General features: G+C 40.9%; 1 protein-coding gene across 1 annotated transcript; it reads left to right on the top strand.

The window, feature by feature from the left end:
* Nucleotides 1–2371: 2371 nt before the first annotated feature.
* ctsk (cathepsin K) lies at nt 2372–26760 on the top strand. The gene is made up of 8 exons (XM_015949886.3): nt 2372–2508; nt 3448–3571; nt 6524–6646; nt 8513–8665; nt 13397–13615; nt 16313–16478; nt 26017–26125; nt 26216–26760. The coding sequence occupies exons 2-8, from the start codon at nt 3449–3451 to the stop codon at nt 26313–26315; spliced, it is 993 nt and encodes a 330-aa protein (XP_015805372.3). The 5' UTR covers nt 2372–2508; nt 3448; the 3' UTR covers nt 26316–26760.
* The last annotated feature ends 574 nt before the right edge of the window (nt 26761–27334 follow it).

Genomic DNA, 27334 nt, shown 5'->3' with positions numbered 1-27334 from the left:
ACAGCTGCCCTGGGGCACACTGACAGAGGTGAGTCTGCCGTACACAGGCGCCACCGGTCCCTCCGACCACCACCAGCAGGCAAGGTGGGTTAAGTGTCTTGCTCAAGGACGCAATGACAGCAATAGACTGAGCGGGGCTCGAACCTGCAACCTTCAGATTACAGGGCGAGCACTTAACTCCTGTGCCATTGTCGCCCAACCAAGCTGCCTGCGAAAGTCTGTAGAGCCGCTCACACATCTGAGTCAGTATGGTCGGGGGAGGATTGCGTCGTTTCGAGATCGTACGGGCGGGTTTTGTTTACTTGCTGTGTGTCTTGTTTACGTTAGCATGCGTGATATGCAAATGGCAACATGGAAAATGGAGGATGTGAAGAACAACAGCATTATCCTTAGCGATGGAGGTGACAATGCACCAAGACAGTTTTTCAATGCATCGGGGAAACAAAAATCCAAAGTTTGGACCGTTTTTGGGTTTTATAAGAAGGGAGTGTGGTGAGTACCTTTAACAGGTTAAAAGGTTTGATTTATTTTATACACATTTATTTATTTCCCATCATTTATTTACATGAAGCACTTGTCACTGTGTCAAGTATTGAGACAAGAACGTGGTTGCTGTTTTGTTCTTCCACTCCGGCTCCCCAGGCCTGAGGCTACATTTTAAAAGGAATGACCTCCATCACTGTAAGGTTATTGGAACTTGGTTTGTTTATAGGTGTGTAATTTGTTTACATTGAAAGTGTTCAAATCACTTGGCTCAGGCTGAAATGTTGCACCTATGTGCTGTTTATCTATGGAGTTCCCATCCAAAGATATAGCCACTTTTTGTTGGTTCATAAAATAAATACACTGACGTGATTTTGTTATGTAGTTATTTGATGTTGTCGTTGTTGCAAGCGCCAGATAGCCTCAATGCTTTGTGATATGTGGTCTTTTACATATTTGAAAAGACAACATTGTCCCTTGGCATCTTTACTTCATCAATTATCTACAAAAATATTAACTGTAGAATCAAATCGTTCTGTTCTCATGGTGCATTCTAATCGAATTGTTTCAAAATGAGTCGTTCTGTAATAAAAGGATATCGCTTTTAAATCGAATCGTAACCTGTGAATCTAGATGCTTATCAAATCGTTTATCACAGAGAGATGTGCAACCTTGCCCAATGCCGGGCTGGTAGGAAAACTGAACTGGATCCAATGAGGAGCTTACCTGAGGGTGAAGATGGTTGACTACCTGTCTCTCAAGGATCTTCATCAGATGTGAGGTCACTCAGTGCTACCTGTGAGGTGAGGTCTTTGGCTACAATACTCACATGCGTTTAGCAACTAAAGACGTTGAAGCTTTGTAGAATCAGCTGACTCTTGTTGAGTCATTTACATTGAAACTGCAATCGTTAAAACAGTCATTAAATGTGTATAGAAATGATAAATTGGTGTTAGTCTGGACATTGCTGCAGAGCAAAGTGAATGTGAAAAAGGTGTACCTCTCAAAATTCATCCCATTGTGGCGCATGTTTGTCTGCAGTTCATTCATGCCTCAGAAACAACCATGAATCACTGAACATATCACGCACATGGGATGCTCTTATATATAGATCAGTGACTGCATGTTCGAGACATCAGAATGACTACAGAAGTCACACGGCATGTTCACATATACACACATGACTTGCAGAAGGAGGAAGTAACCAGAGCACCAGACAGGAAACCTGTCACGTAATGTAAAAATGGCAGGGATCTATTTTTGATCCGCTGTGGGAACCTGTTTCAGTGAATTGTTGCTGAAGATAACATCATATGTTCATTTACAAAAGCTCTGCTGAAAAATCTGAAATTATAGTCATTTAAAAGCATTTAGCTCCACAAAATCTAAACAAAATGTGATTTTTAACAATTACCATCTAGAACCAGAAGGACAAAACTGTTGCTCATTGTCTGTGTGTGTGTGGGTGGGGTGGGTGGGGGTGGGGGGTTATTATTAGGTGTTTGTAATTTGTACGGTTATGTCACAGAAGTTATTTTAAACAAATGTACTATATTTTTATGTCAAAATAGATGAATCCATTTTAGTTTAAATGTCAAGTGAAACCTATGGTGAATGTGTGGTTTTTAAGGGAAAAAAATGCAGCATTTTTGTTTTTACTGACAGAACCCGACGCTCATCATTGAAGAGGGTTATAATTAATCAATGTGAACGAGTAGATAAACCCACAAGTACCTTTTCCAACAAAGTCCAGTTTGCACGCTCCTCATTTTTATCATTAAAACATGAGTGTGTTCTGTTCTGCCCACATCCAGACATTCCTCTGTAACCTAATACCTGACATCATCCTCATCTGCTCAAGGACAACCAGATGTAACTTCCTCAAACTCCTCCCCAGACATGGAGTTCCCGTTAAAACTTCCTTAAAATCCTGACGATAAAACCCTGAACTGACCCACTTCAGCAGCACAGGAACTGTCAGCTCTGAGACTCACCTCAAACTCGATTTGGACTTTTCAGCTTAAGGTACGTTTTTATTTTACTGTTGTTGTTTTTTTTTGGTCCAAAGTTTTACTTTCGCATTGATCTCATCGTTTTATCTTTACCAGGATTTGTTTTACTGCAGCTGAAGTACAAACTGTACTAACTGATGTGTAACAATGCCGTTCATTTAAGGCACACATAAGACTGACCAGAGAATTTCAACAAAGAATATAACATAAATATCTCCTCCTCCTATATGGAAATAAATTGAACTTACTAAGATTGGAGTTTTTTTGAGTTCTGCTCATAAATGTAAAAAATATATGTGGGAAAAATGCAAAGTAAAGAGATGATGAGAGGAATTCACATGAGTCATCCAGAGACAACACCTACGCTGTAGATTAAAATGCACATTTGTTGGTTAAAACAAAGCTTTCCATCAGCTCACCCCAAGGTGAAGCTGTGCTGTATATATAATCAATGTGTGTAGGAAGCATGCTGCAGAGAGCACGGGGCTTTCTGTTCCCTCAAAACAAAGGAAACTCGTTAGTTTGTGGTGAACTTAGAGAGTTGCTGGTCCTCACTGGGAAATGCACAAATGCAAATAAGAAGCAGGGATTGATGAGTTGCAGATGGCTGATCACAAGTTTTCTGTGTTCTTCTCAGTTAGTCTTCCACGTAAATGGAAACAGACTTCAGTGGTGAGCTGTGTGTTTTAAATCAGTGAGTGGAATGAAGTTTTCCCTCCAGATTCAGCTGACTAAGCATTTTCTCTTTTTTTTGTCCAAAGCGACACGTGATCTAAACTCTGAAAATGAAAGCATCATGTGACAAACCACAAAACAGGAAACTTTAGATCAGGGGGTTTGCTGTCATTTAAAAATCACATTTTCCACAGAATTGTTATAAATTATACAGCTGTGCAGTAGGAGTAATCATTCAACATCAGAGGTTCAAGTTAGACTCTTTTTACGCTTTCAGGATGTTGTCGTTGGTGTGCGTTTTGCTGCTGGCGGTTTCAGCTCGGGGTCATCTGGATGAGGCCTTACTGGACGCCCAGTGGGAACACTGGAAGATGACTCACAGTAAAGAGTACAATGGCCTGGTGAGGATCCCGAAAACAACAGTGTTTGTTTTGTTCTGATCTCATGTCAACTTCGAGGTTATTAGTTGACTTACAACAATAGTTTATGATTTTACATCATCAGCATAAAAACTGATTTTAATCATTTTATTAAATCATTGTTTGTGTTTTGAGGAGTTGCAAATAACTGAATTATGTTACAGAGCCACATAATATACATTATTTTGGGCTTTTCCATTTAATGGAGTTCATATTTCAATGGGACAGTTTGGAAAGTTACATAAAAAGGGAGATGTTGATAAAATTTACATCGTTGTGTGTGTTTAGTGGGAATTCCCCGTCAAATACTGTGTTGTATTCACACACAATTACAGTTAAAGGTGAACACACACACACACACACACACACACACACACACACACACACACACACACACACACACACACACACACACACACACACACGTGCCATGGTGATATTTTACACTGCTGTGGAAAATAATGTGAAAGCATAAAACAAAAGGAGTAGTTGTTTTGGTTTCTGGAGGGAACAAGCAAGAAAGACGCTAAATAAAACTAGTTCATGATAATTTATAAGTGGATTATAAAATTAATCCACCCATCTGACACCTTTTATCTTAAATTAGGTGTATGTAAATGTCACTTTTTCAGATTTAAAGTAGAATAGCCATATCCAGAATTAGTGATATAATTACCATACCATACCATCTTTATTTATATAGCACTTTAAAAACACAGCCATACGGCCGACCAAAGTGCTGTACAGTCGCAAAATAACAGAGATAAAAACATAAAACAGAGCAATAAAATACAGTCAACAGATAAGAAACAAGCCAATAAAAAAGTTCTGATAAAAACCTTACAATGGATGATAAAATGAGAGTAGTAAAAACCAAAATAACAGCTAACTGTTAAAAGCAAGGGTAAAATAGTGTGTCTTTAGTCTAGACTTAAAAACTGCCAAGGAAGATGCCAGTCGAACTGCGGCTGGAAGTTCGTTGCACATTTTAGGACCGGCAACAGAGAAAGCTCTTTGTCCACATGATTTATAACACGCTTTTGGTACCTCGAGGAGCAACAGGCTAGAGGACCTGAGTGTGCGACCGGGAGTATAAATCGCAAGAAGATCAGATAGGTACACGGGGGCAAGACCATGGAGGGATTTGAAGACAAAAAGCAATATTTTATATTGGACCCTGAAAGTGATGGGCAGCCAATGAAGGGATATTCTTAATTAGCCCATTTACTGGTTTGGTTGTTAATCTGGGTCGTCTCTGCTCAGATCACAAGAGCAGGTGTGAAAAAAATTGTCAACAGAGGAAATTCCCCCATCTGTGACTCCCATTCTGCATTTCTTCCCTTTGTTGCTCTCTGTCTCTTAAAATTCCTAGTCTACATTCATTATTTGTGAAGTTTCTCGCTGTGAGGATGGAGGTAAGTGTAATTTGCTGGTGAAAAAGCAAAAGCTGACTCCAGATTGACCTCCGTGTAGCTTGTCAAGCATCTGTCTTCCCTCCACTTCACCTCAGGCTGGAGGTCAGCGGTCCCCAGCTGTGGAGTGTTTGTGTGTGAAGCTTGTTTGTTTGTCTGCCATCTTAGTTTGTGTGTTTTCATGTTCTACTTGGTTTATGAGCATATAATACTTATACCATAGATTATTATCAGTATTCAAATCCTCAGATTTGGCTCTCTTCAAATTCTCATTATTACTGTAATAAATTAAATGTGCAGCAGTCAATTAGTGTGATTAGTTTAGCTGACGGTATAGCTTAATATTGAGATTATTTTACACTGACATCATCAAACTGCTAAGTATTATTTCTACACCTCTGTGTTTGCAGTACAAAAGGGAGATCTTTGTGTGCATGGTCAAGACAGCCTAATTAACCAAGCCTTTTAAAAATGTGCCAGTTACTCCGATAATTGCTCAGATACATTTCTATTAGCTGTCTGGTTTTTATAAGGTCGGAAGACTTTTGTTCCTACTTCGAATGAAGTGGAATAAAATTTAAATAACATTTGCAAAGGTTGATGAAATTCTAATCAAGATGCACTTTGTTGTGTTTTCTTCATAACGTTCCTAATCAAAAGGGTGAGAAACTGTATGTAGGTCAGTGTTTCTGAGAGCAGCCCAGTCTGCCTGCACAGCCTGCTTTGTTGGTTTTATGGCTTCATGCCTGCAGCTGTGAGCTTTTAAAGTAAGTAAGCAACTGCTCAAGCTGGGAAAAAGGGAACGGAAAGCAAATCACTGTGCCACTTTTTGCTGTGTTTGTGCTTAAACAGAACTTTACTGCATAAATAGACAAAATGCATTAAAGGGGACATATTATGACTTTTTCTCCCAAGTTATAATATGTATGTGTTTGACATAAAACCTGTTCATTAAGTCTTTTGCACTAAATCACTCTCACATTAAGCATTTTCAGCTGTTTTATTCTTGATGTTTTCAGTACCTTCCAGAATAAGCCGTTTCAAGGCTCTGTCACTTTAAGAAAAACAAGCTGGAGCTAACCACGCCCACTTATTCCCCAATTAAGCTGCTATTAGCTAAGAAGCTGGAGGAACTTTGAGTAGAGCTGCTGCTATTCGCAGCTCTCTCTTGAATTTGAGAGGTGGTTCTATTCTATTTTCTCCGTTTGTGACATCACAAACAGGGACATTTTGAAACAGGTTTTTGAGGCATTTGATTCCTACAACCAAACACTGACAGAAAACAATTGGATAGTATTATTCACGTTTTGACTGTTTATAGGGACCAACATTGCAGCACAAAGTGAGTTCTGCATAGTGTGTCCCCTTTAAACCCTGAAACTGAGAATTTAGTTTATTTAAAGAAATTTTGATGCATTTAGAAAATGCTAAAGATTTGAGAGTCTGTCTCAAGCTCTAGAAGTTGAGTCACTTTGTTTTAGAAATGAAAAAAGTTGGGTTGAGCTGAGTTTGTTTGTGTCAGGATGAAGAGGGGATCCGCAGGGCCATCTGGGAGAAGAATATGCGAATGGTTGAAGCTCACAACCAGGAGGCGGCACTGGGTATGCACTCCTACGAGCTAGGGATGAACCACCTGGGAGATATGGTGAGTCTGAGGCTGTGTGCTTAACTCTCCTTCTACATGATATTCCAGTGTTTAAATTCATATAATCAAATGCTGTATTTGATTATTTTATCACAAGTGTTGAATTGGAAAATAAAAGATGTTTTTGTTTCCTCCCTCTCTTAACTTGCCCTGTGTTGCATTTCATTGTTTGTATTTTGTATTCAGGTCATTAAAAAACCCAAGAAAAAAATTATGTTTTTCCATTTTGTGAAAGAGCAAGTTTACTGAGAAACCTTTTTTTTTACTTGTTATTTTAGGAATTTGATTGGGCACTCTGAGTTTAACATGCAGGCTGAACAAGAAAATGACTTTCTGCAATAGCTGCCAAAAGAAAATAGACAGGGAAACGTTGGGGTCAGAAAATGCCACACAGATCTACATCGCACTATAAATTAACTTTCATGGATTCACCCATCTTGGCTCAAGGCATGGAAAGTTGTTGTTGGTTTAGCCTCCAGGAGAGAGTAGAGCATGCTTCAGCTAGTAGAAGCTAACTGTTAGCATTAGCAACTCCACAACACAACATTACTCCTTTAGGCTTATGCTATTTGTGAAGATAAAACATAAATATTGCAAACCAACTGAAGGCAGTAAAAGAGTTGCATTTCTGTTAGCCAATCAGAGACGAGATATCAAACCATCATGAATACTAATGAGTGAGACTCCAAATCCTGTTGTTTTCTGTTTCCCTCTTCTCTGGCTAACTTACATGTCCTGAAACAGAGGTGCCAGAGCTTTTTCACCACAGAGAACAAATAAAAAAGCATTAATTTATACTAGACAGAAGATTTTTTTTTAAGCGTGACTGAGAGCTTTACAGAAAATAATCATCTCCACCAGGTATCTCTAAAGGGCTCTTATGTTCTAAAATGCCCCACAAGATCCCTTTGGCCATCATACATGACCTAAAACAGTCCACACTTTAAAGAAGCTGAAGCTCGACTGCATTATTATTATTATTTTTTTTACTTTTTTACTAGCAGGACATTTAGGCTATGGGTTCAGTCTTTTGATTAGTTGTCTGTGCATCAGTAATGCACAGCTCTGAAGTGTTGTAAATCAGTGAAAAACAATCTTTGTGAGGTGTAGCGTACCTGAGATTTGATGCACTCATTAGCGACAGAACATGTGTACACATCTGAGCACCAGATTAATGGCCAGTTCATATCTATAGGAACAGGTGGCTGTAAATGAAGGATGTCTTTTCATTTTCTTTGTACAAGAGACACTTAAATGAGAGAAATCAACAGATGGTCTGGTTTAAGTCCTTCCTTCTGCTTTTAGACAGAGCAGTGCTGAAAGCCCTGCAGAATTCTAATAAGACTAAATGGAATATTTTGTAGAAAAGACTGCCAAATACAACAAAGCATGCTGTTTCCTAGGACAGCCAAACTCCCGGGTTTAAATCCCCAGACTCCTCTTCTCATCGGTCTTCTTTAAGGCTCTTATTTTATGTCTTCTTGTAGCTACAGAGCGCTAGCATGCCTTTTCCTTTGTTCCCTTTCAACATTTCTGCTTTGAAAAATGACATTTCATGGTGGAGTAGTGGATGCCAGAGCCACCTCTTCATAAATTCCTTGTCATCCTTTGTCACCTTGCAGAAAGAATCCCTCCCTCTCCAACATTTTTTTCACGACCTTGTCACCAGCCTAAAAGACATCCTTTTTACACATCTTTCAGTTTTGTCTAAAAAACAAGAAACCATCTGTAATCTGGGCGACACAACACAATAATTAGCTCTTCTCCCTAGAAACTGTTGCTCCTACCCTTTAATTACTTGGATGTGGATCATCTGCAACACGTTCTGAATGAGAAACCTGAGCAATTGTGTCTGTGTTTGTGCAGACTTCAGAGGAAGTGATGGAGAAGATGACTGGTTTACTCGTGCCGATGAATCGTGAGCAGAGCTTCACCATGACTCTGAATGAGTCCGTCTCCAAGCTTCCCAAATCCATCGACTACCGCAGAAAAGGCATGGTGTCCTCTGTCAAGAACCAGGTAGGAATTCATAATAAAATATGTATTGGAGCATTAAGACAAAGTCACATAATCGACAATGATTTGGCCGTACTTTGTTGTACTATTTTTAGTTTGTTTTTATGATGTGACTGTCTTATGCTTTGTGGGTTTTTTATTTTTTATTTTTATTATGTGCAGCGCTTTGGTTGGCTGTAGTGCCATGTTAAAGGTGCTTTATAAATAAAAGTGGGATGGGTATTTATTTCCCTTAAAGGAGTGCTTTCCAACTTTTCATATTTATAACCCTCCCACTGTCCTAATGGGTGTGACCCCGCGAGGAAAGTTGACCATTGAGCAGGGTTGATGGTTTATCCCTTGGGTTCGCGTGGCAGGGGTGAGGAGTGAGCACCACCTCACACCTGCCACATGGACCTCAATGGATAAACCATCAATCCTGCTCAACGGTCAACTTTCCTCGAGGGGTCACCCATGAAGACAGTGGGAGGGTTATTTTCTTGAGCCAGTATGTGCTAAAATGACCCATGTCGCTCAGAGCCCCACCGGCCTCTGTGACCAAAATGCTGCATTTGCAACTTCAGAATGACTGACCACTCTGTTGGACTTTTTTATTTTTAATGGAGCTGACATGCCTGGTGCTGCAGTCTGGTTTTAGCAAGTTTCCTGCGTGATTTAAATTGTGAACACAGCTGATTTGTTTGATTTAGTTATGAATCACTTCTGTAGACACTAATGAAGGCTGGGGAGACATTTCAGCAGGTCGATTAAGGTGTTAAAGGACTAAAGCACAAAGAAGAGATACGTTTTTCTTTTGGTTTTACTAAACGGACACTAAGGAGTGCTAAAAGCAAGCCACAACTGCCTATTCTCCCTTTAAACCTAACCAACTTGATATGCAAACTGAGGGTTAGTGCTTTAAACGGTTGAAGTATAGAAATTGCTGCTGCAGCGTGCATGCAGAGAAAACACTTTTCATTGGGTTGTAGGGAAATTTATTACAAAGTAAAATACAACAGCACATGAATGAGATAATAGGCACATGTGGCACTTCAATGGAAAAAGAGGTACTCAGAAAATAGAAAACAGTTTGTTAGATAGATTATTCTAAATCAGAATTATGGAGTGCCACAAGGGTCGGTCCTTGGACCAAAACTGTTTATAACTATAAAGATCCCTCTAACTCTTTATTTATCAAACATAAAGTAATGATATTTCAATTGAATGGTAAATGGCCTGTATTTGATATAGCGCCTTCTAGAGTCCTGGAACCCCCCAAGGCGCTTTACAACACAATCAGTCATTCACCCATTCACACACATTCACACATTGGTGGGGATGAGCTACAATGTAGCCACAGCTGCCCTGGGCAAACTGACAGAGGCGAGGCTGCCGAGCACAGGCGCCACCGGTCCCTCCGACCACCACCAGCAGGCAATGTGGGTTAAGTGTCTTGCCCAAGAACACAACGACAGCGACAGACTGAGCGGGTCTCGAACCTGCGACCTTCCGACTGAGAGGTGAGCACTTAACTCTTGTGCCACCGTCGCCCCGAAGAAACTGAAGAAGAAACTGATGTCTAAAATCTAAATTAGGAACCAAAATGAAAAAAATTGAGTTTTTATTGTCTAAAGTATAAAAATTATGGAACAACCTGAACAAAGAAATAAAACATTCAGTATCACTCAGCATCCATCCATCCATCCATTGTCTGAACCTGCTTGTCCACGTAGGGTCACGGGGAGGCTGGTGCCTATCTCCAGCGGTCAATGGCCAATCAGGCGGGGTACACCCTGGACAGAGAGCCAGTCCATTGCAGGGCAACACAGAGACACACAGGACAAACAATCATACACACACACACACTCAAACCTAAGAACAATTTAAACAGACCAATTAACCTCACAGTCATGTTTTTGGACTGTGGGAGGGAGCCGGAGTACGCGCGAACGTGCAAACTCCATGCAGAAAGATCCCAGGCCAGGAAGCGAACCCAAGACCTTCTTGCTGCAAGGCAACAGCTCTAACCACTGCGCAGCCCGTCACTCAGTATATAAAAACATTTTTAAATCTTGTTTTTTAAGTAAAAATGTCATCTCAGACATAGTGTCTGTGTTTAATTTAGAAAATCTAACCATGAAGGACAGTTTAATTAGGTTTGTAATGAGAACTATTTTATTTATTGATAAATTTTTTCTGCTCTTTTTTACTGAGATATTTTGCATTGATATGTAAATTCTTCTTAGTTTTTCATTTTGAATAATAAAATAAATTTTAAATTCAAATTGAGTCCAATATAAATCAATAGCAGAGGTCATTCACTCAAGAAATAAATGACCCTCCATTTTTTTCCAGTCATGACTTTAGAAATTAATCAAGAATTGGGAAAAATGTATTTTGTTAATTAATTTAATAGCCAGAGTTGGTTTTAGCAGATTAGAAATGTCCAAGAACCATAAATCTATATAAGAGTTGGACAGTTTAATTAAAAACATTCAAAAACATCTTTCAGGAAGCTGGAGTGACCTCAGGAGAAAAGCAGCCGGTCCAATTCTAAATGAGATTCAGAGTGTGTGGTGGAAACGTTCCCTTTAGAATCATAAAAACAAGAGGAAGAAGGAAATTCAGAGCTGCTCTTCCAGCTTTGACCTTTCTGTGCTTCATAAATGTTGTGTGAGACAAACCACCAGTAAGAGTGGAATCATTCTGCAGGAAAAAGCCTGTCCTCCCTGTTATGAGAGTCTGTTATTATTTAATATAATTAGTCATCAAGAGTGGATTGAACGGTCTGGCATTGTTTATGTAAACAATTGTTCAGCAGAACAGGAAGCTGGCTTCATAAATGGAAATGTGGCTTAGACCTGAGACCTCTGCAGACAAATTAACAGCAGAATAATGTCATGTTACCTAATGACAGACAGTGAGAGATGTTGATTATGTGTCTGTTTATTTTTATAGTTATCTCATTTCTGTAGGACCAATCAGAACTTTTATATTGTTAATTTTGACCTCCTCACTAAAGAATTAAAGGTGCATTATGTAGGGATTAAGTTAAAAGGGCATCCTGTGGTCAAATGTGAGTTTTATGCCTGATGTCAGTTATGGAGAAGCACCAGAATATTCGAGATAACTAGCAAAGACAAGTCATGGACAGCAAGTTGATAAGTAGATAAATACATTGTCATATCTGGTGCTTGCACTCTTAGGTGTTTGAAGGTAGGGAGCACTTAGTACACTTATTACGGTAAAATACCTCCAGCATAGAGGAAGTATGGTTGTTTACCTTATTGTTGTTAGCTTGCTGTTATAGTTCTGAACGACTCATTAAAGGAAGTAAAACACCACAGTTGGCTCATTATTCACTTCACACAAACATCCCACTGTAATATTGAGTTGTTGGTCATTGAAAAGGTAGCTAGATATATGTTCATCGTGTCTATTTGCTTCTAATTTACCATTAGCATTGATAGATCAAAGTTAGTCTCTAGCCTGCTTCACTCAACATTACGGGGGGAAAAATGCTGTGACTTCTTAGGGGTACAAGAAATAACTTTTGAGTCGCTCTTGTTACTTGCTTTGGATTACAACGCTGGAGCGTTTAACTAACTGTAGCTAAATTCCAAATGCCGGCGTGGCAGCATTAGCTCGCAGGAGACACGACAACCTTCACACTCAATGATGATGGGCACCAGACCCCCCCCCCCCCCCCCACCCCCGCGCGACCCTTCGTGGACAGAGCGGGTTCAGACAATGGATGGATGACCTTCCATCCAAGGTGACCGAGACATTTTGGGATTATTTCACTGTAGAATTTTTACTTTATTCTTACACACTGCACCTTTAAAATGATAGCTTTACAATAAATGGTTTTGCCTCACAAACTTCGTTATTGTTGTGTTTTGCATGTTTATTAGAAGGATCAAGTATGATTTAGATCTATATTTTCTTGTAAGAAAGAAACCATTTGTGTAGTTGGCTTTGTCCCCCCCTGGTGGAGACATATAACCTGTAGCAGCATCCCCACAATCAGCTGATTTGCTCCCTGTTATTCATGAATTATGCAACACATGGCTGCTCTCTCTGCATACCAACAAGCTTCATCTACAGCCACATTTATGTTCTTCAATTACGTTTTGATGTTTTATTTGATCCAGGAAATTTTGAATATTATGAAAGCTCAAAGCCTTCATTGGCACTCGACTGACGTGATTAGTCAAATCATTTAATCAGATCAGCTGCATGTTAGAGGCTTCTCTCTGTGAATAAGAGTTGCAGCTGTAATTTACTCACACCCAGGTGGAAGTCGATGATCTAAAGCTTTAATATGTTTTGTGGTGAAAGTCAGAAACACAGCTCTGTTCTTTTGGGAATTTTTGGAATAACTGATTTTAAGCTGTCATTTTTATATGAAAATGACAAAATATGTTTTTATTTGTTGTAAATTGAAATCCATAAGTCAGCTGTTAGATAAATAAAATGTAGTGTTTGCAGGATTTCAACCAGCAGAAAGCTCTCTTAATGCTAGTGAAAGTCTGCCCCCTAGTGTTCATCTAGGAGAACGTAATAGTTTTTTTTTCTTAAAACTTTAAAGTCAGTAAAAACTAAAAGAAGTTTTGGATTCATTTTCAGATTTTTGCTCCACAGCTTCTTTAGTAATTTAAACATTGTTCTTGCTTAGCTTTTCTGATCCTTATGCAGATTATTTTTCAAACCTTAATTTTACACATTTTTCTTACTGGTATTATCATCCAACAGGGTTCTTGTGGCTCCTGCTGGGCCTTCAGTTCTGCTGGAGCTCTTGAGGGCCAACTGGCTAAGAAGACAGGTCAACTCGTTGACCTCAGTCCCCAGAACCTGGTGGACTGCGTCAAGGAGAACGACGGCTGTGGAGGAGGATACATGACCAATGCCTTCAATTATGTGAAAGACAATGGAGGCATTGACTCTGAAGAAGCCTACCCATATGTCGGAGAGGTATGGAGCTAGAACATCATGCAGCTTATACTTACTGGGATATTAAACACTATTATAAAGTAAACTATTCCTAAGAACTTAGTAATTTTAATGTAAATTTTATAATGTAAATGGTGTAAATTTAGGACTGGCAGCTGCAGCCTTTGACACTGTTGACCATCACCTGCTACTGGAGAGGCTGACAGACTGGGTAGGCCAATCAGGAACTTCTCTGGTGTGGCTCTCCACTTATCTTTCTGAGCGTTTCATCTCTGTGGCCGCCTCCAAGTTTCAGTCCTCCACCACTTCCCTCATGGTGTCCCACAAGGTTCTTTGCTGGGGCCTCTACTCTTCCTCTTCTATCTGCTTCCGCTCAACACATCCTGAGCTCTTTTAAACAAATCTCTTACCATCTTTACGCAGATGACATCCATTTGTACATCTCCTTTAAGCCCCACGAGATGTCTAAGCTGCAGCTGCTACACATCTGGATGGCTGGGAGCTTTCTACAGCTGAATGAAGATTAGACTGACATCCTCATCTGTGCCCCAGACAAACTGGTTCCCAAAGTCAGAGACTCTCTTGGTCAGCTTGCTACTCACACCAAACCCTCTGTCAGGAATCTTGGTGTGACCTTTGACCCAGCTCTCACCCTGGATTCTCATGTCAGTTCTGTTGTTTGCTCTTCCTTCTTCCATCTCAGGAACATTGCTAAGCTGAGTCCCATTCTGTCCCGCTCTGAACTTGAGACTGTTATTCACACCGTCATCTCCTCACGCTTAGACTACTGTAACTCTCTTTTCACGTGTCTGAGCAAAACCTCCCTGAACCGTCTACAGGTGGCTCAGAATGCCTGTGCTCGGCTTCTGACCAAGTCCTCCAAACACACCCACATCACCCCGCTTCTCCTCCAGCTTCACTGGCTGCCAGCCAGCTTCAAGGTTCATTTCAAGATCCTGGTTCTGGTCTATAGGACCTTACATGGACAAGCACCATCTTACATTGGTGATCTTCTCAGTCCCTACACCCCCAGCAGGTCCCTGAGGTCCAGTGACCAAAGCCTACCGGTTGTGCAGTGCACCAGGCTAAAAACCAAAGGTGACAGATCATTTGCTGCTGTGGCCCCCAGACTCTGGACCTCTCTCCCCCTGAGCCTGAGATCAGTGGACTCAGTGGTCTCCTTTAAACTCACCTGTTCAAGCTGGCATTTGCGTGCCCTTCATACCCTCTCCTTATTCTGTTCTTTCAGCTCCACCTTTCCTGGGATCCACTGATTTCCATCTTTTATATTCATTTTTTCTCTCCCTTTCCTACATTTTTTGTTCACAAAATTTTTGTTTATTTTTTTCCTCATTTTAACCATATTTTTAAATCTTTTTTTATATTGAACTTTTTGTTCTTGTGAAGCACCTCTTACTTTTTATCATGAGGCACTATAATATTGTTTTCTTTCTTTCTTTCTTTCTTTCTTTCTTTCTTTCTTTCTTTCTTTCTTTCTTTCTTTATTTCTTTCTTTCTTTCTTTCTTTCTTTCTTTCTTTCTTTCTTTCTTTGTTATTATGTGAAGGGGCCTATTAGAAATAAAAATGTATGTATTTGGTAGGCACTTAAAAGGACTCAAAACATTTTTAAATATACTGATTTTAGCTTCTTTTCACTCCCACTCCAGCTGCCTAACAGCACCCGCCTGGCTCACTAAAAAACATCATGTGTGAAACTGTACAACGCCAAACAATGAGAACTCAACTTTGTGGAGTTTGTGAACTTAGTTTGGATGTTTTAGCAATTCCCAGGGGAAGAAAAGTTCTGAGTCTAACAGGAATCACTGGTCAGAACGAAACCAGAGGAAGCCAGTTCTTCTCTCACTTGTCACAATAGCATCTTTATTCACTACATTTGTTTGAACGAGTAGGTGAAAAGGAAAGTAAACAGTTCCTGTTTAAGCGTAAAGCTGCTGAAACGGTTGACCAAGTAACGTGTTTCAGAGGTAGAAACTGTGTTGCAAAGCAAACATTGTTTCCTCATGAGTCACTTAAAGGGAAGTAGAAGAAAGCAGAGTCATGGGGTCGGGTTCAGGAGATGGGACGTTGGAAGCCTTGACAATCAGTTTCAAGACTGAGGGACGAAAAATGAACAATTTATTATTAATCTGCTTTATAAAAACTGATTAGAGTTCATGTAAAATTGTGTCACATATTTTTGTTTTGTTAACCTGAAGTACTTGTTCCGTGTGTCTTTATTTGGTAAAATTATCTCATATTCATTGCAATTATTTTGACAAAAAATATTTGGTTTACATTTGTGCTAGAAACAAATTTCAGTGTTAATTAAAAAAAAACATGGTGTCAAATGTGATTTGCCAAAAGGAAACATTGTTGTGACATAGGGCTGGGTGATATGGCCTAAAATCAATATCACGAGATATTGAGGATTTCACCTCGATAACGATAAATGGATGATATATCTACAGGCATGCGCAGAAGCAAAAGTTGTCCACTAGATGGGGCTGTCACACGTATTAAAGGGATACGAACACTGCCAACCTACACACATCTTTTCATTTTTTTAATTATCAAATTTATTGACATGAGGAAAATTATCTCTATAAGAGTCGGAAATTTCGATTACGAAAAATTTTTGATTTATTGCCCAGCCCTACTGTGACACTAACCATCCACCCTCAACTGTAGAATTTTATTATGCTTGTATTGTTGTGTAGGAACAGCTATGCCGCTACAATTCATCAGGCATGGCAGCCCAGTGCAAAGGCTACGTTGAGGTGCCGAAAGGCAGCGAGCACGCCTTGGCCATGGCGCTCTTCAAAGCTGGTCCAGTGTCGGTGGGCATCGACGCAACGCAGCCCAGCTTCCAGTTATATAGGAAAGGTGAGCAAACCGCTGACAGGTTGTCTGATCCTGCTTTGGGGCTGAAATTCTGTCATCTGAAAATGTTTCATGTTTTTCCTTAAACACAAATTTGTTTTATTCATTCCTACTCAACTTGAATGTGAGGTAATTTAATAACCCTGAGTATTTGGACATCCCTAAACCATGGCTGGGTTAATGATAACTTGGCCTTGCGAGCCATCCTATACATGTAAATATATAGTCTGGCCACGACCCTCAGTCGCAGGGGCGGGATCTACGGTTGTCTGTCAAACTGTCTCTGGATACTATTGGACAGTGTTAGCACCAATCAGAGCAACATAAAGCATTCATACCAATGAAAATCAGCCAGTGATGCAGTCCACCACCATCAAAGAAAAGTCCTAGTCTAAACTGTCCAAACTTGATGCTAAAGTCATTTCAAATGAGTGCTGTTCTTGAGTTCCCACCATTGCTGTTGTTTTGCTGGATTGCAGCTCTGTCGTCATTGTAAAAAATAAAAAAGGCTCAGGGCAAACTTTTGCTATAGCTGTGGTTGGTCTAGATTTCTAGGTTAGAAAAACATAAATCCAGAGTTTTGTCTCTGAGGCACCATCTAGAGGCAGAAAAACGTATCGCACCTTAAACCCTTCTCCCTGCTTCCGTGATTACGGCTGGAAGCAACGCCTACTGTTCACAAATGTGCGCCTCTGGCCAGTGTTAATTTTGTTGATAAAATATTTTTGTTTTGTTTTTTCATGACAAATGAATTTTTGCTAATGAACACAAAACAACTGTAGTGTTTTCAACAGGAATGTTGGTGACACCGAGTTAAACCACAAATGAAGACCCTGGAGTTTAGCTGCAGCTTGTTTAATTGTCTCATGAACATGTGGTGAAAACTGAAATGACAGAAAATAGACTCCATCTTAACAGATAGAAGCATGTTTACATCCAAAAAGTGCATTACTCTCACTGAAACATTCATGTTAGCAAAATATACACTAATATCCAAAGCTATTAGTATAAACTGTCATATAAAGCAACTTACGGCGTTCCAGCCTGATAATTCAGAGAAGATGGCATCTGATTACATCTCCACGCTGCCTTCTGCATGAAGCGCCTGTTTCTCTGCGAAAACAGTGTTTGACCAAAACCGGAAGTGCACCGCCAGAACAGGAAGTACATTTTAGCGATATTTTCTTTTTAACTAAAACACATATAAAGCATGAATTATTCATTTTAACAACACATATCAATGTTTTTAATGACAAATCCTTTTAGAATTATTTACTTCAAACTTATGAACCTATTTATTCAGAGAAAGCCTTAAGGGCAACACACTCCCCGCCTGGCCTCGGGAGGCCACTATGCTAAACAAACATTATGCATTCAGTCCTTTGGCATGAGGAGGATAACTTCTGTAACCGGTCACATAAATGTCTTTATGCACCCTTGATCGCATGTCTTCACTTCAATTTCCCTTACTCGATTGTCCTTGCTTGGGAATGTGGCAGAGACCCTGGCCATGGGCCAGTTGTTTCGCGCAGCCTGCTTATCCTTTAACAGAACCAGGTCGTCAACTTGGAGGTTTCTGCACAACCCAGTCCATTTCTGCCTTTGCTGCAATGTGGGTAGATACTCTCGTCTCCAGCGTGTCCAGAACTGATTGGAAAGGGCTTGGACCCTTCTCCATTGTTTGTTGTAAAGGTCTTTATCCGAAAAGTCTCCAGGTGGGGGTGGGAGGCAAGATTTTGCGTAAGGAGCATTGAAGGGGATAGGATGAAAGGGTTCTCTGGATCAGAGGACACTGGGACGAGCGGCCTTGCATTTATTATGGCTGCAACATCAGCCATAAGTGTGCACAACACGCCATGAGTCAGTTGAACCTTGTTTTGTAGTAGCATGGAGTCCAGGATTCTGCGGGCGACTCCAATCATGCGCTCCCAAGAACCTCCCATGTGGGATGCATGCGGTGGATTAAACCCCCAACTGCAGCCTTGGACAGTTAGGTACTGTTGGAGTGATTTGTCCATTTCAAGTTCCTTTGAAGTGCTAATAAAATTGGTGCCACGGTCAGATAGCAGCTGTTTGGCGGGGCCTCTTAGAGCGAAGAAGCGGCGGAGGGCATTTACACAGCTGGACGTGTCCAGAGATTCGATTACCTCAATATGCACGGCTCTCGAACTCATGCAGCTAAACATGATGGCCCACCGCTTACTTTCAGCTACTCCACCCCTAGTACGCCTGGTTGTTATGAACCACGGTCCGAACACGTCAAGGCCGACGTAGTTGAAAGGAGGACAGGTTTTTAGGCGTTCAGGTGGTAGATCCGCCATGAGTTGTTGTTCTTGTTTTCCACGTAGTTTGCGACAGATTACACATTTGTGGATCACTGAATTGATTAGTTTTTTGCAGCCTAAAAGCCACAGCCCCGCGGCTCTGATTGCTCCTTCCGTCAGATGACGACCTTGGTGCTTTGTGAGCTCGTGGTAATGGCGAGTGATCAGAAGGGAGATGTGACTGCCTTTGGGAAGAATCACTGGGCTCTTCTCAGCACTCTCAATTTCCGCATGTTTGAGACGGCCTCCAACAGAAATGAGACTGTCCTGTAACAATGGGCTGAGCTTCTTGAGGGGACTCTGTTTCGAGATTGGCTTGCCAGCATCAAGGGCAGAAAGTTCCTTCTCAAAGTATGCCTTCTGTGTCTCTTTGAAGACAACAATCTTTGCTTGAGCGACCTCCTCTGGGGTTTGAGGCAGATGACATTTGTGCCAGCCTTTGCATTTTTTGTTTGGATTAGTCCCATTGAAGGACTTTGCAATGTGGATGAGATTTGCTATGACTCTGACTAAAGATCTAAAGGTAGAAAAGTGCTAAAAACGCTTACAGATGAATGCTTGGAGGTGAGTGGCATAAGTTTTTACTTCTGGTCTAATTTCTGAGTCTTTATCTGGTTCAATCAGGTCAAACGTTCCACTCAGTTGTGTTATCTCTTTGGCAGGATGGTAGATGAAGGGTGGGCCGGTGAACCAGGTGGACCTTTTTAGTTGGAATGCTGACAATGACCTAGACGCATGGTCTGCTGGATTTTCCTCTGTGCGCACATAATGCCACTGTGCTGGCTTTGATGACTGGCGAATGCGCTGCACTCTGTTGTGGACGTATGTGTAAAACCTTTTTGACTCATTACAGATGTAGCCGAGCACTACCTTACTGTCCGTGTAGAAGTGCACTGCATCAAAGTCCAAGTCCAACTCATCTTGAATGAGGTCAGCCATTTCTGCTGCCAAGACAGCTGCGCATAGTTCAAGTCTTGGTATTGTAGGTTCTGACAAGGGGGCTAGTTTTGCTTTGCCCATTATGAACCCAACCTCAACCCTCCCATCTGTTTGAATTGCCTTTAAGTAGGCTACAGCTCCTATGGCCTTAGTAGATGCATCTGAGAATAAACACAGTTCCTTGTGCTCTGCTTGACTTAGTGAGGTGGAGGTGTAGGTTCTGGGAACATGTAGTCCTCTTAGATCCTGAAGGGAATTTCTCCACATTTCCCATCTGTTTTGTTTGTCCTCTGGAAGGGGTTCATCCCAATCCGAACATTCTGAAGTAAGCTCTCTCAGTAGGGCCCTTCCTTGGATTGTAACGGGTGCCAATAGGCCCAGGGGATCGAAGACGCTATTGACAGAGGACAATACGCCACGGCGAGTGAATGGCTTGTTTGCGGTGGCCACTGAGTAAGTGAATGTGTCTTTTGTTATTTCCCAGATGAGTCCAAGGCTTCGCTGGGATTGTGTCTCTTCACCACTTAAATCTAAGTTTGTGATGACAGGGGCACAATCTTCTGGGCAGAAGGCCTGCATAACTGCCTGAGAGTTGGAAACGAACTTATGCAGGCAAAGGTTGGATTCAGCGAGTGAGGCTTGTGTTCTTTGAAGCAAGTCTATAGCCTCAGCAGGGGAGGGGACAGAGATCAGGCCGTCATCTACATAAAAGTGTCTCTCCACGAACTTTACTGTATCTGCACCATAGTCTTTTGAACCTGCTCTGATGGCCTTGCGTAGTCCATAAATGGCAACAGCGGGGGATGTTGAGTTGCCAAACACGTGGACCTTCATCCGGTACTCGACAACTTCTTTGTTTAGGTCATTGTCCCTGTGCCACAGAAAACGGAGGAAGTTGCGGTGGTCTTCCCGTACCCTAAAACAGTGAAACATTTGCTGTATATCTGCCATGATTGCAACACCCTCTCTCCGGAAGCGGAGAAGAACTCCGACAAGGGTGTTGTTTAAATCAGGGCCAGTAAGGAGGACATTGTTAAGTGAGGCACCCAAGTACTGGGCACTAGAATCGAAGACAACCCTGATCTGATTCGGTTTTTGTGGGTGGTAGACTCCAAATGTTGGGAGATACCAACACTCTTCTCCCTTTTTCAGTGGGGGGGCCACCTCAGCGTGGCCATTGGAGAGGATTTTTTCCATGAAGGCCACATAATGCTCCCGCATTTCAGGTTTCCTGTTAAGGGTGCGTTTTAAGGAGGAGAACCTTGTGGCCGCCTGCTGTCTGTTATTTGGTAATTGCTGGCGGGGTTCCTTAAATGGGAGTGGGGCGACCGAACTGTTGTCCACGTCTCTGTGCATAGCATTGTCCATTATTTTCAGAAAGAGGGTGTCCTGTATTGAGTGAGCTGGTTTGTTGTCGTTATCTGTCTGGTTAAAAACCGTTTGACCCAGAGTTTGTTCGGGCGCGTTACCCGGCCTGTTTGTGTGTGGCGTTTCTTTGAGTTGCAGGAGGCTGTTACATGGTTTGAAAACTGTAGGGCGGCCATTTTCCAGAATGACTGTCTTCAGGGTGCTGACTGTAGGCCTATGAACATTTCCCAGACAGACCTCTCCAACTACAACCCACCCTAGATCTAGGCGCTGGGCGAAGGGTGCATTATGGGGGCCGTTAATTCTCTGCCTGGCCTTGTGTGCCTGTAAAACATCTCGCCCTAGTAGCAGGAGTATCTCGGCTTTAGGGTCTAGCTCTGGGATGTACTTTGCGATGGTTCGGAGGTGCGGCAGTGTAGCACTGCGCTGGGAGTTGGGATTTCGCTCCTATTGTTAGGAATGTCCTGACACTCCATGAGCGATGGTAGAGGGATAACTACTGACCTATCCAGTGACTCGATATGGAAACCTTCGGCTATTTTACCCCATGTTTCTACAACACCAGAGCATGTTCTAAGATTGTAGGAGAAAGGTTTGCTTTTAATGTCAAAAAGGTCGAAGAACTCAGGCTTGGCTAAAGAACGGTTGCTCTGATCATCTAATATTACATATGCCTTAACAGCTCTGTCCTTGTAACCTTCAGGGTACACCCATGCGAGACATATCTTGGAACATGAACGTCCCCACTGTCCTGGACCGCACACGTCTGTGCAGCTTGTTGTGACATCAACCGTGTCGTGACTGTTTTCTCTCTCCCCGCCATTCTCTTGTGCCGGAGGTGGAGCCTTGTTGGTCTGTGGTGGAGGACCAGGATGCATGGCTGCGTCGTGACTCGTGCTGTCACATTCAGAACACTTTATTGAAGATTTGCATTCCTTCGCAAGATGAGTGTCTGAAGAACAGCATCTGAAGCAAATTCCTTTTTCCTTGAGGAAGGACTTTCTTTCGTCCAGTGGTTTATTCCTAAATGTTCTGCATCTTTTGAGCGGGTGTGGCTTGTTATGCAGTGGGCAGTTCTGGTTAATGTCCTTGTTAGGGGGAGAAATATTGGTTTTGTGTACCGTAATTGGTTTGCTGGAATTGAAGTTTTTTGCAAAAGGTTTTTCTGGTTTTAAGTTTTGCTGGTGAAAACTTGGATCATTGCGTTTCTTAGCCTCTTTACATATGAATTCACAGAAGTACTCAAAGGGTGGGAAACAGCCTTGGTTGTTCTCTTTATATTGAGAGCCGTGTGACATCCACCTCTCCTGAAGTCCATACGGGAGTTTGTCTACGATCGGGCTTATTCCACGAGAAGTGTCCAGATAGAGTAGACCAGGCAGATGGCCGTCTTCCTTGGCGCCTTGAATCTCTTGCAGTAAATCCCCTAGTTCACGTAGCTTGACATGATCTTTGGCTGTTAATTTTGGGAAACTGTCCAACCGTTGGAAAAGTGACCTTTCGATTATTTCTGATGCTGCATAACATTCATTCAGTCTTTCCCATGCTTTGTATAGAGCTACTGTGGGGTTGTTGACATATACTGAACGTATGCGTTTCACCTGATCACTTGACTCCCTCCCTAACCACTTCGTCATGAGATCTAGCTCTTGAATGGGGGTGAGTTGGACCTCAGCTGTTGCACTGGTAAACGAAGAGCGCCATGCTCTGTAATTCTCTGGCCTGTCGTCGAACTGGTAAAGGCCTGAGATTATTAAATCTCGACGTGCCATGTATTGAGCAAAGGGCTCTGCTGGATTTAAAATGCTGGCCGCGGTGTTACAGTTATGCTGAGGTATAAATGGTGAGCCGCATGGGTTGAGAGAGGTATTTTGTTTCTCCACTTTAGGTTTTGTTTCACCTTTCAGCTGGCTGGGGTAATTTAGAGCAGCGATATTAGCTTTGGTAAGCCTCATTTCAGAGTTGATGGGTTGTGGCTCTAAATTGCCTTCTTCAGATGGATGCCACGTTACAAATGTGTTGGGTGAACTTGCTCTGGGACAAGCAGTGGTTGGTAATTGTCGTGGACTGGGAGATAGCTTGGTGTCCATTTGAGATCGTACATATTCATTCGTACGTTCTAATTTTACACTTTCTGATGGAGATTTTCTACTCTCGGGTTCTTCTTGTATTGCTTCAGCTTCCTCTAGCACTTCTGCTTCAGCTAGAGCAGCATCAGCTTCCCTCTGTAATGTTAACACTTCTAATTCCACATCTATTTTTGCCTTTTCCAGTTCGCTTTGAGCTTTTTCAACTTTTAACTGTGCTTCTTTTGTTGCGTAGCATGCTCTCACCTTCGCAGCCTCTGCTTTAGCTCGAGCCTGGGCAGCGCTTACTGCTGATCCAGATGAGCGGCTCGTCCTCAAACTGCGTGCAGACTTGTTACTCGATGCCATTTTGACCGTGATGAATCGTCAGTAGTCGCCTTTTCACTGTAGTGTTTTCAACAGGAATGTTGGTGACACCGAGTTAAACCACAAATGAAGACCCTGGAGTTTAGCTGCAGCTTGTTTAATTGTCTCATGAACATGTGGTGAAAACTGAAATGACAGAAAATAGACTCCATCTTAACAGATAGAAGCATGTTTACATCCAAAAAGTGCATTACTCTCACTGAAACATTCATGTTAGCAAAATATACACTAATATCCAAAGCTATTAGTATAAACTGTCATATAAAGCAACTTACGGCGTTCCAGCCTGATAATTCAGAGAAGATGGCATCTGATTACATCTCCACGCTGCCTTCTGCACAGTGTTGCCAGATCCAAAATCCCACAATATCGTACAGAGAGGCTTAAATTATCGTTTTTCAGTACAAATTATCGTACATTATAAATTTGATAATAACGTTCTATAAACAACTTCTCACTCCAATATAATATAACAAAGAAGGTGTTTTATATTGCCCTGTTTAAATAAACATCTTTAAAACCAGTAATATAATGCTTATAAACGTGCAGAGTGTGTCAGCACCACTCCGACCTCCACGCATTGACACAATATGCACATTTGCGCAGTCCTATTTATTTCATTTCTACATAGGTTTTTCTTTTAAGATTAGAAGCCATTGTCTCGTTGCTCTGTCATCCTAGATTAGACTTAACTCGGCGTGCTCGCGGGCAAACAGCAAAAACTGGCGGGACACTGCCACATTATATAACCTTACAGTTTCTCACGAGAGTAGGCCCTATCGATGTGATTGGGCTATTTATAGTACAGACCCAGAGTCAGTTTTTGTAATAGACACAATAGCATAAACCTGTAAGCACTGAGGCGAAATCTGACTTCAGAACAGTTTAAAATTATGTAACTGACTTGGGAAAGCTACAGCAAAAGACGGTGTTACTAGTTGCAATGTGAAATTATCGTACATTTGAGGATTTTTTAAACTATTGATCGTACATTGTAGAGCCCAAAATTATGGTACGAATACGATAATTATCGTACATCTGGCAACACTGCTTCTGCATGAAGCGCCTGTTTCTCCGCGAAAACAGTGTTTGACCAAAACCGGAAGTGCACCGCCAGAACAGGAAGCACATTTTAGCGATATTTTCTTTTTAACTAAAACACATATAAAGCATGAATTATTCATTTTAACAACACATATCAATGTTTTTAATGACAAATCCTTTTAGAATTATTTATTTCAAACTTATGAACCTATTTATTCAGAGAAAGCCTTAAGGGCAACACAACAACATTTAAATGATCACTTCTAATTAAACTAAATAATGACGAATAAAAGACAACAACAAAAATTGACAGAAACGAAAATCCTATCGTTAAAACAGTAATGATGGTAGAATGTAGACAAAAAGAAACAATCACCGTATGGAAAGACGAGACTAGATGAGCTGGCCATGTTTGAACAAGCTTCCGCTACCAGTTATACATCTTAAAGGACAAAATGTCCACAGCTTGGTTTTAAACGTGTTACGGTGGTAGCAGCTAGCAGGGGCGGGAGAGGAGCTTAACCAAACTGGTGGTTTTAACATTTTCATGGCATTAGTACAGCCAATGATATCAGCGTCTGGTGATCTAGTGGTGTTTCTGTGAAGAAGAAAAAACATTCAGGTGGTCCAGAAAATTGTTCAGGCAGCCCACCTGCCTGGGAAAACTCTGATAAACACACCCGAAAACAATCTTTACCTTTAGTTTACCTCCTCACATTATTAGAGTAACACATATTAGTGTTTTAATGGTTTGATGTCATTTCATGTAAGGTTTACAAATATTACTGCACATTATACAGATTTGTTTAATTTATTAATATTGGGAGACACAATTTCTAATTGTCAGTGTTCACTTTGGTATTTAGCAATAATTATGGTCACTTAGACAACTAGATGTATAGTTTTATTGATGCAAAATGTGAAATGTGAATTTTTCTTTACAGTTTAAAGTAGTTAAGACTTCCTTTACAGAAAATTGTTGCATCAGATGACAAATACATACATTTTAGTCAAATAAAATAAGACTAAAATAAAACACATTGGACGACTAAATTGTGACAAAATTTTAAAACTATTTAAAACTAAATTCTAATTTCTTGTCAAAGTTGGCATTGCCTCTAACCGGGCAACGGAGCTAAAACATTAATTTTTTAATAGCAAAATTAATTAAATAAATTAACATAAGACATTTTGCTTCCATTATAGCACAGTGCAGGGTACGACTAGGTTTTAATGATTTCTTAAAACTTGTATACATAACTCCTGAAAAGGGGAAGACTCCAGATTGCAGGTTTGATATGACCATCTTTAGATGTTGAAATTGTCAACACAGCGTAGATAATATCTCCTTCCTCTATGGATTGTTTCACATCTCAAGTTTACATATTTGTACTTTCTCTGTCATGTGACCAGGCATTTATTACGACACCAACTGTAACAAGGAGGACATCAATCACGCCGTGCTGGCCGTTGGCTTTGGTGTGAGCCCCAAGGGGAAGAAGTACTGGATCGTCAAGAACAGGTGGGGCGTCACGGAAAATAAATAGTTAATTTCAAGTGTCGATTTGAGTCCAGGTGACGTTCAGCCTCTCTTTTGTTTTCATCCCGACAGCTGGGGTGAAGAGTGGGGCAACAACGGCTACATCTTGATGGCACGCAACCGTGGCAACCTCTGTGGCATCGCTAACCTGGCCAGCTACCCCATCATGTGATCAGATGAGTGTGGCGGAAGTGGAGACTTAGACTACTACGCACCACAATGATGAAACAACCATCAGTATTTTCTGCAACATCAACTTAAAAACATAATCTGGGTTTTTGTACGTCTGGAGATCGATGCTGGTTTATGTTGATGATGGGTTTTTTTTTGTCCAACACCGTAACATTAACACTTTTAATAAAGTAATTTACAGTTTCAGTTAAAGCATGTTGAGTAAAAACAGGCAAAACAAAACGTAATCGATAAAATATGAGAACCATTGCTGGACAATAGAAGTTCCATCGTTCCTGTGGTTAGAACATCTGTTCCTTAAAAATGTCACTTTGATTCTGCAGGTCATGTGTTGTTATTTTTCTAATGTTTCAGCACTTTTTAAACAATTAAGTGTTTATGGTGTTTATGTGAAATTGAATAAAGTTTTCGTTTTGAAGGTGAAAGCATTGTTGGATTTATTAATTATAATGATTTCTACTGTTGATTGTGGTTGCTAAAATATTATAACATAAAAAAATTTTCATTAACTTAATGATAGATAGAAAACCATTCTATCAGACATAAAACATATACACCGTTTCGATAAGCAAGCAGATTTTGTCTGCTAGAGACAATGAAATCCCCTTTCTGACAATAATTCTCTTTTAAAATAAAATTTTGCTCACTAAGTTGCCGCTGTAAAAAAAACATACAATTTAATTTTGCATGACATGGTGCAAAAGCAGGATTAATGAAGCTTAGCAGAGAAACAAAAGAAACTGTAAGCAACAAAAGGCAGCAGAAATGCCAAAAATGTTCCTGGTTGTTGGAACCATCAGAACTTCCAGGTGACATTTAAGACCTTCAAGGGGTGCGTGTCCCTGTGTCATTTGGCCTTTTTCAGAAACCAACCCAGTACTTGACCTGGGGTATGTACTTAAGTTGGGATGGCCCGGTTGAGTCGCTGGGCAGGGCTTGGTTAACTCATGCTGATTAGTTTAAACTCAGTGGTAAATAATATAAACAGATGTTGCCAAA

Source organism: Nothobranchius furzeri, chromosome 5, assembly GCF_043380555.1.
Source record: "Nothobranchius furzeri strain GRZ-AD chromosome 5, NfurGRZ-RIMD1, whole genome shotgun sequence".
NCBI classification, from domain to species: domain Eukaryota; kingdom Metazoa; phylum Chordata; class Actinopteri; order Cyprinodontiformes; family Nothobranchiidae; genus Nothobranchius; species Nothobranchius furzeri.
The sequence above is the reverse complement of the archived record's forward strand: the minus strand, read 5'-3'. Positions and strand labels throughout refer to the sequence as shown.